The sequence below is a fragment of the Barbus barbus genome (genome assembly GCF_936440315.1).
Source record: "Barbus barbus genome assembly, chromosome: 17".
Lineage (NCBI taxonomy): Eukaryota > Metazoa > Chordata > Actinopteri > Cypriniformes > Cyprinidae > Barbus > Barbus barbus.
Genome location: NC_136745.1, coordinates 3,742,212 through 3,751,677, shown reverse-complemented (window position 1 = coordinate 3,751,677; position 9,466 = coordinate 3,742,212). Strand labels below are relative to the sequence as shown.

The following is a 9,466-nucleotide window of genomic DNA, read 5'->3' as shown; positions in this document are numbered from 1 at the left end:
AAAGATTTTAATTTTGTGTAAGATGAAAACATATCATCAAAGGAAGCAGGTGTCTAACACATTAGGCCAAACTAATACTACTGCAATACTTTACTATTACAATACTAACAAAAAAGTATTAGCCAAAGAATACTATTTGCAGGTTATAAAAAACTTTTGTAATATTTACACAAACATTTTACTGGTGTATCTGCGAAGACATCGCTTTAGTTCAAAGGTTTCAATTCACAGAGAGTTCCAGTTTCCCATACATTCTTTTTTTCGACTTTCCTTTTTGTCTTTCTGTGCTTCGTAAACACCACTACGACTGCCAGGAGAACACAGACTGAGATGCCCATCAGACACAGGCCACAGTAAAAAATAAGCCAGGCATTTGATTCACACCTGCAGTCTTTGACAGGCATTGGAGGAGGCAGTGGTGGTGGCGAGTAATCCGGAACGGCATTCACGTGACATTTCTCCATCGTCTCGTTGACTAGCAGGTTGACCCACACGGTGGTCTGTAGCGGGTCTGGCTTTCCTCCGTCTCGAATGACTATGAAGAGGTGATGCATGCCGTAGTCCTCGCCGCGCAGATGCTGGACCAGAGTAATGTTTCCTGAGTGCTGGTCAATCTGGAAGGGGCTGTCAAGAGTCGGTTTGGTTGCAATAATTTGGTAAGTGATATCCGAATTCATTCCTGAGTCCTTGTCAATGGCGTAAATCTTTGTTATCATGCTTCCTGCTCGAGCAGTCGGGGATATGGTCAGACAAGAGAGATTGCTGCTGGGAAGAAGGACCTGGGGTTGATTATCATTGACATCCTCAATAAAAATGGTCATTTTTGCTGTAGCGGAAAGAGCCGGACTGCCGCCGTCTACAGCTACAACCAAAAGCTCATAGCGGTCTTGCTTCTCGCGGTCGACTTCACCAGTACTGCGGAGATATCCTTGTGCCAGGTCTATGGCAAAAGGGACCTCATCGTTTAAAATACGCACATCCACTATCCGGCTGTTCTCTCCTTTATCGCTATCGCTTGCTGTGACTCTCCCAACTTGGGAAAGTTGTGGAAGGCTCTCAGACACGAAGAAATAGAAATGTGGGGTAGGAAAGGCCGGTGGATTATCATTCAGATCCAGTACGTTTATGTACACATTAACGAAGCCCTCCTGAGACGGTTCGCCGCCGTCCCGGGCCAGAACGGTCAGGTTGTATGTCTCCTGCTGTTCTCTATCCAAAGACTCCACCACCGATATCACACCCATCTCTTTGTCAATTCTGAAAGGTCCTTCATTTGTAAGCCTGTACCTTACTTTGCCAAACTGATGGCTGTCTGCGTCGCTAGCCTGGACTCTCAGCAGAAACACTCCAGGCTCGTTGTTCTCCCTGATGTCCTTTTCATAATGTGTTTGTTCAAACTTTGGGGCATTATCATTCACATCTTCAACCAGCACTTTGATCACTTCCCTTTTGTGTAGGCGTGTGCCGTGAGGATCAGAAATAATAACTGTAACCTCATACTCGCCGCACATCTCAAAATCTAGGGGTTTTGATGTTGAAAGCAAATAGCTGCCTGCTTGCGGCTTCAAAGAAAACGACATGCTGTCTTTGTCTAAGGACAGAGTACCTTTAGCAGTAGAGGTGTCTTCCAGCTCCAAGAGGGCCAAGACGGTGGGGGGCTCGTTTTCTTGTAACACGATCACTTGGTTTTTATGCTCGGCGACAAACTTGATCTTTACAGACGGCTCTGGGCTCGTCACTGGCTGCATGTATACGGTTACCTGAGTTTGCGCAGGGGGGCAAAGTGGGCTATTCGCAAAGACTTTCAACGTGTGCTCCTCGGGACTGTCAACCTGCGCGTCAACAGCTAAGCTGATTAGGCCTGTGTGTCCATCCATGTGAAAGAGCGCTTTGGCCCTGTCTGAGATCTGACGGCTGAAGGAGAATGTGATCTGGGCATTTTGGCCCAGGTCTTTGTCTGTGGCTTTAAGCTGGGCCACCGCAGTGCCCTTGACTCCTAAAGCCGGCACAATGGCTGCGGTGGGACTGTCGGCGTCAAACTCTGGGCAATTGTCATCAACATCGGTTACAGTTACATTGAGATTAGCTGTAGCGCTGAATGGCACTGAACCTCCGTCTACTGCTACAAGAACCAAGACGTGGCTTTCCTGAGTTTCCCGGTCCAGTTCCCTTTGTACCACTAGCTTGAGTTCATGCCCGTCTTGTCTGATGCTAAAAAAGCCACCAGAGTCTTCCAAATAGTAACGTATCATGCCATTATCACCTGTATCCTTATCCTGGGCTTGGTCATCCAGTGGGAAAGCAGTCCCGATTGATGCATCTTCAGGTATGTGTAGAGGAATCACATTCCTCTCGAAAATAGGAACGTTGTCATTAATATCATCCACAACGATTATCATCGGCACAACTTCATAATTAAAACTCACGACTGCGGTATTCGAAAAAGTACAGTCCCCATCCTGATGTAATGGACACAAGGTCTCTCTGTCTATGCGCTCTTTAGTAAACAGATCCCCTGTGCTCTCATCCACCCTGATGTATCTTTCATCGAGGAGCCGGTATGGAGCTGAGTAGGTCGTGCTTAGACTTCCGATCTTAACTCCTGCTTCTTGCTCCTCCAGGGTGGTGAAACGCAGAGCACGGCTATGGATTTGCCCAGCAGATGCCAGAAGAAGCACCCACTAAAAAACAAAAGAAGAGACTTACTGCTTGGAAGAAAGCAACACCCTTCTTTCCATATGAAAGTTTAACCACTCTGACCCGGGAGTTAAGTGTGTAATCCTTAACCAACAAGTCAGTCTTTTTTCCCTGTTGAATATGTTGTTGCACAGGCTGTTTTATTGACTTATATGTTCCAGCAGCCAGAGATTTAACATTAAAATATGTGATCCCAACTAAGCTTGCAAATGCCTGTGCACTTTCCATGAATAAATTGGTCTTGAATGCTTAAAAAAGTAAAATATTTGTTTTGCTTTTCCCAACAATGCATCAGTGCTAAATTTTCTACTTTAAATATTATATTAAATTAAATATTATAGTTATTTTGTATCAATTTTATATATGGCTTGTCATTTTGCAACCATGTTTATATTATTTGCATGTATATTTTATATGCAATTGTATGATTTCTTAAAACTGTAACTGTTACACATTAATAAAATCCAAGAGTAAAGGTTCAAACTAAATGGAAATACACCAGTATAACATGGCAGCAGATTTACTCTTAGAAGGAGCTTGCTAACAGGTCAAATCTAGGACTGTGGTTATTAATAAATCTATTAATTAATGCTTAACTAACAGGCTTGAATAGTTATGCTTGAAAAATGCATCATAAAACATTATAGCTAGCACATAGGATATTATAAATATATAAACATAGGATTTGTGCCTTGATTGCTGTAAAAAATATTATTAGTAATGGGACACTAATTGTGTGTCCTATTCATAGAAAGTGTCAGGTATTAGACTTTTTTCCTTTAAACTTTAGACATTTCTGTTATGTTTATTTGTATCAACCAGTCTATCCACCTGTCTGCCTATTTGAAGCCACCAAGTGAAAAGTTTGAAACACGAACGCCTCCAGAATATGAATTTAACACAGACTGACTAATATGGACTTTACCTTCGCCTGCGTTCAACGTCAAAATAAGAAAAGTGCATAATTTTCTTTCTGCAAATATAAATAATGCAGGATCACTGACCTGTAGTATAGTCCAGTTCATTATGTGGTGGTTTTGAGCTGTCCATTCTTCAAGAACATGTTGAGCTCCGTGAGCACGAGAAGCACTGTGGCGATATGTGTGTGTGGGGGGCGGAGCCTCATCTACCTGTGCTACAGGTGAACAGCCCAAGAGGTTAAATACAGGTCTGACGGGATGTTTTTCCGGGTAATTGGATTATAATGATAGATGGGTCGTGGTTAAGTATTCTCTCCTTTAACTCTCAGCACTCTTCAATGCATTATAATAATATACACACGCTAAATCATAAAAAGAGAGATTATGCAGTAGTTATAGTCTTTCTTTGGAGTTCTTATGGATCACTTTAGCTTTTCTGAATCATGCTGAATTGGAACTATGGATTTTAAACAGTTATATTTGTATTATTTCTGTTATGGTAAGCGTCTGATTTGGCTGGTGTCTCACGAGGGCAGAGATGTTTACATCACATGCATCTTATAATGGCTCATAGTTTAGTGCTCAAATATTATTTCCTAGCTTCAAAGGGGTTTATTGTATTTTATGGTATGTTATAGAGAAAGAATGAATGAGTGAATAAATAAATGCGAAAGATTATGCAAAAGGTCAATGAAAAGCAATGTATAGTAGGTCTTTAAGTATGCTAACTGCCCTTACAAGAAAGTACCATATTATGTTATTAATATACGATTTTATTTTACATTTTTTTTACTACATTAACTGCGGTTACTAATGATAACTTTACACCTACTCTCATTAAAAAGGAGAGAAAGGTTAATTTAGTTCATTATAATCGGACAAATACTTAAGGGAAATGAGAGAACAATGTATTTGGCACTTAAAGAGCCATTGCATCTTGGGAATTATTAAAAGGCGCATAACTGTGCCCTAAAACCAACTTAGACCGAAGCGGTCGGAAAGTTTCTCTCTCTAGTTCCGCATGAGACGTCACGTGTAGTAACCACGGAGACCAAACCGCGCTGTGATTGGTCGGCGCATTATGCGCTGGGCGGAGTCAATGTGCATCTGATGGGAACCCGTCATAGTGTGAGAATCAGTTTCCAGCACTCTTCACAGAACCACAGGATGTCGACAGCAAACTGTTCAGGTAAACTTTTCTTAGATAAAATTTCACATGCCACATTATTTCAAATGTGTGGGTTTTTTATTTATTATTTAAGTTTATTAATTTTATTCATCTATTTTATAGTCATCATGTAGACATCAGTCATGTGTTTCAGTGTAATTCTAATGGAGGATGTGAATTGTATTAGAGTTGGATCTGGAGCTGGGAGACTTGCTGCAGGAGTTTAATGATGCTGTGAAGGAGTTGAGCACACCTCACGCCTCTGAACATGTGCTGGGAGAAGTGAAGAGACACACAGCACTGACTGATGGAGACGACTCAGACTACTGTAAGTACACTACCACACACACCTAAACACGTCTGTTAAACAGTTTACATTCACATAAGTTTAGTAAGAGTTTAACTTGAACTCTTACAGTATTGTCACCGAATGCCAAACATTTATGAATAGCCTACTCAATATTAAAGTGCCTCTTGATAACATATACGTGGACAATTTCCTCATATTTCTCAAAATATTTATCAAAGGCTTCACTTATGTGATTTATATCTCTCTTTGTTTTGATCCTCTTAAATAGAATGAATGTATTAGTGAGCCTAAGAAAGATATTCTTGTGATATACAGTACCTTGTGCACCTCAACCACCCTGTATTTCCTGTAGTAAGAGGTGCACATTAATACTATTGTGTCTTACAGGCAGCGAAGCTTCGCTGGTAAACAGCTTGAATGCCAGTCAAGAGGAGCTCAACATCCCAAGCATGCCTACAGCCCCAAAAGGTATTAACATAACATAACAGATAGGCATCACATTTACTAAACAAGCTAATGGCTTTTCCTATCTGCTCCATGCATGGCTCTAACCCCTGTGTGCTATTTCTACTCATCTTATTGTAGTCTTTGTTGGAGGATTGTACTGCTTTGATGCTCCTCATTTGGCTACAGGATGCATGATAAGCACTAATTGAATATGATAATGTTGTAAGATGGTAAACCAGCACAGACATAAAGTGAAGATCTGTATTTGTGTGCCTTACCACTATTTTATATTATCATTTTAATATAATTTAAATATGTTTACTACAAAGGTGTAAAATTGAGTAAATTTAGTTTTGTAAATATGAAAATATATTTCTATACCTAATTTTAAATAGCAGTTTTGGCCGCACCTAAAGGGGTTACGCTACACCCCCTGCTCATTCAAGGATGTGAGGTTATTGTCTGGATGGAGCAAAGGCAAAATGTGTTTAAAATGCATGTATTCAGTTCAGTTGAATAAAAACATTTACCTTTTTAATTTAATGCAAACCTTGAATTTTGAATGTTAATCTGAATGTACAAGTCAAGTCACCTTTATTTATATAGCGCTTTTAACAGTAACAGCACGTAACAGGATCAAACTGGAGGATAGAGTGTCAGTAATGTATAAAAATAAGATTAAACACTCAATTTTCAGTTAAAGGCATTTCATTATTGAGTTCAGAGATGTCATTGTCTAGCTCAGTTTAGTTTAAATTGTATCTGCTAAATCAAATTGACGATAATTACTAGAAATTAAGTGTCTCCAACTGAGCAAACAGTTTACTGAAAAATCAACAATGATAAAAGTAACTGTCCCCGGTGTCAAAATCAAGCCTATGCCCTTGGTTTATTATTATTTTGAATAAAGATTTTGTTGAAAATGTGGCATGTTATTATGCGTAGAGAATCCAGAGGGTTGCGTTTCTTTCCAGAGGAAATACTACCGCACTTAGCTGCATTTCCACAGAGTCTGAAGTATTCCAGTGCGCTAACGTCTTCTCTCTCTCTGCTCTTTACAGCCAGGCTCGGGGATACCAGTGACCTACAGAGCTTCATTGAAAACCTGGATAGAGAGCTTGCAGGTATAAACACAGTTTGGTGGTTGGTCATTTTAAGGCTACTCTATCTTTTGAAAGCATGGTGTGGCATAATAATATGTGTCGAATCAGTGCTATGAGAATATTTTATTAATCTAGATTAAAAAAGACAGCCAAAAAGCATACCCCATGCAAGGATATAAATGCAGAATGTTTGACCAACCACAAATGTGCGTTCCCATAGTTCTATAGACTTACTTTTAGTCTCTATATATAATCGGATATGCTATTTATTAGTAGATAATATAACATAAAACTATTTGCATTAGATCAATACCAATTATCCTGTTTTGTCACACTGTGCTCAGCAGTGTTGGGGAAAGTTACTTTTAAAAGTAATGCATTGCAATATCGCGTTACTCCCTAAAAGTTACTTAGTTACTTTTTATGGAAAGTAATGTGTAAGTAATACTTTTGCATTATTTTTTAAATCTGGTCTTGGCTTACTTTTATTTTTTTTTATATAAAAAGTTATAAGTTAATAAGCCTCAGGCTGAAGGAAATGTAAGTCTGTACAGTAGCAAATGTTACAAAAACAAGGTTACGTTTATCTAAAGTCATTTTTGCCTATTAGTATGGTTTTACTGGATCATTGAAGGTCATCAGCAAAGACATTGGTTAATAAAATGGGATTAAATAAATAAAGGATATTTGTGTTATTTAACATATGTAATTGTTGCAGGTTCGCATCATATCCTAAGTTTGCATTTCACTGTTTTATTCATTTTAAGGAATACTGAATCTTTTTTTTTTTGAGAGTGAGATGAGTAAATGCATGTTTGCATGTTATCTAGACATACAGTAACCATCAAAACTTACTTTACTATGACGTTATTCTTGACAAAAACAAGTAAAATGTCCATTAGAGCGATAATGTTAACAATAGGCTCACTCACAATAGGTTTAACACAGCTCACTCCCAGCATGCTCCGTTATCAGTGGAGTGACAGTCATGAATCATAACTGCAAATGCATGATACCTCACTCCCCTGACCTGAGCTGTCACAATCTTATCTGTCTTACAGAGATGTGAGATGACAGGACACACGTGATCAGAGAGAACGCACCATGTGCCGCTGAGCACCTGAAGAGCTGGCATTGAGCAAAGCGTAATCTCTGCTTCCACAGATAAAAATGAGGCTGAAGAAAAACAGCTTGAAGGCTTCAGTTTTTCCCCTTCACCAAGGAACAAGAGCTTTTTAATTCGTCAAGACTGTTTGGAAGAATCACCAAATTTCTCAGATGTTAAATACTTATTAAATGTATATGAAAAGCCTTGTAAGCTATGAAGATTTAATGTCAATACCTATTTTTCACTTTTTTAAAATAAAGATTGTAAAAATATCAGTGTTACCAGGTTCAGTGCAATGTGTAATATTAATTTAACCATGTAAAGAATTTTGTAATAATAAAAGTTTTTGCATTAAACATGTATTGTTTGTTTTTAATAGTGTTTTTCTAGTAAAAGTATTTTTCTTGCTTATAATATTTTTAATACCTACATACCCCCCCTTATTTGATTAAACTGTGAAATATGACCGGGGCAGGTTTTTTGACATTCACCTAATTAACTGTAAACTCCAACATTAAATTCTCTGTCTAGTTGTGTCTTCACCCCTGCAGTTCACTAGATTTAGTTTATCTGTACAGAAAAGGAAATGCACCTATACATTCTGCAGCTGATGGAAAAGGAAGTTGTTAGTTGCACTGCAATCGAAAGCAGCGGGTTTTTTCTTGTTTGTCGTATTGTCATAAGCTACACCTTCAAGAAGTTGTTTCACTGCATATGCAGTGCTTGGTTCCCAAAAAGTAGCCTATTTGAAAATTAAAGTCTCATTTAAAGATGCACGTCATTACATTGGGCAGAAAATATCAAACCAGTTGCATATTATTCTTGCTCTCTTATCTAATGCGATGACATCTAAGCATTATACCCCTGGTTTCACAGACAAGGCTTAAGCCTAGTCCTAGACTAAAATGTAAGTCTCAGCTGTTTCAGCTGAAATAAACTTGCACTGACTGATCTTAAAATATATCAGTGCCTTTGTTTTGTCTCAAGATGCACACCAGTAATGTTTTTTCTAAGCATGTTTATAAAAAATTACTTAACTGCCCTAATTGAACTATGTCCTTAATCCTGGTTTAGTCTAAGCCTCGTCTGTGAAACCGGGCCTTAATGTGTGATTTACAGGGTTAGTTCATACAAAAATGATTTTTTTTCCTCATTTATTCACCCTCATGCCATTCTAAACTTGTATGTGACCCTGAACCACAAAACCAATCATAAGGGTAAATTTTTCGAAATTGAGATTTATACATAATCTGAAAGCTGAATAAATAAGCTTTCCATTGATGTATGGTTTGTTAGGATAGGACAATATTTGGCCGAGATGCAACTATTTGAAAATCTAGAATCTGAGGGTGCAAAAAAAAAAAAATATATATATATATATATATATATATATATATTGAAAAAAATCCCATTGAAAGTATATGCATATTACTAATTTACAGTAGGACATTTACTAAATATCTTCATGGAACATGACCTTTACCTAATATTCTAATGATTTTTAGCATATAAGAAAAATCAATCATTTTGACCCATACAATGTATTTTTGGCTATTGCTACAAATATACCTGTGCTACTTAAGACTGGTTTTGTGGTCCATGGTCATGATGTTTCTCCTTCCTTCCTTGGTTACCATTGCCTTCTATTAAAAATTATGCTTACACAAGATAGAACACAATCACATATATAATGTGCGAATAAATGATAAGAGT

General features: G+C 38.1%; 2 protein-coding genes across 2 annotated transcripts; one reads left to right on the top strand and one right to left on the bottom strand.

Annotated features, from left to right (window-relative positions):
* On the bottom strand, positions 1-3,787 carry LOC306883810 (protocadherin-20-like). The gene is made up of 2 exons (XM_079439301.1): positions 3,702-3,787; positions 1-2,681 (listed from the first exon to the last, which is right to left on the bottom strand). The coding sequence occupies exons 1-2, from the start codon at positions 3,720-3,722 to the stop codon at positions 207-209; spliced, it is 2,496 nt and encodes an 831-aa protein (XP_079295427.1). The 5' UTR covers positions 3,723-3,787; the 3' UTR covers positions 1-206.
* Positions 3,788-3,825: 38 nt separating this feature from the next.
* On the top strand, positions 3,826-8,113 carry LOC306883154 (regulator of cell cycle RGCC-like). The gene is made up of 5 exons (XM_079438269.1): positions 3,826-4,806; positions 4,973-5,113; positions 5,483-5,563; positions 6,604-6,666; positions 7,707-8,113. Exons 1-5 carry the CDS (start codon positions 4,728-4,730, stop codon positions 7,712-7,714), a joined length of 372 nt encoding a protein of 123 aa, XP_079294395.1. The 5' UTR covers positions 3,826-4,727; the 3' UTR covers positions 7,715-8,113.
* The last annotated feature ends 1,353 nt before the right edge of the window (positions 8,114-9,466 follow it).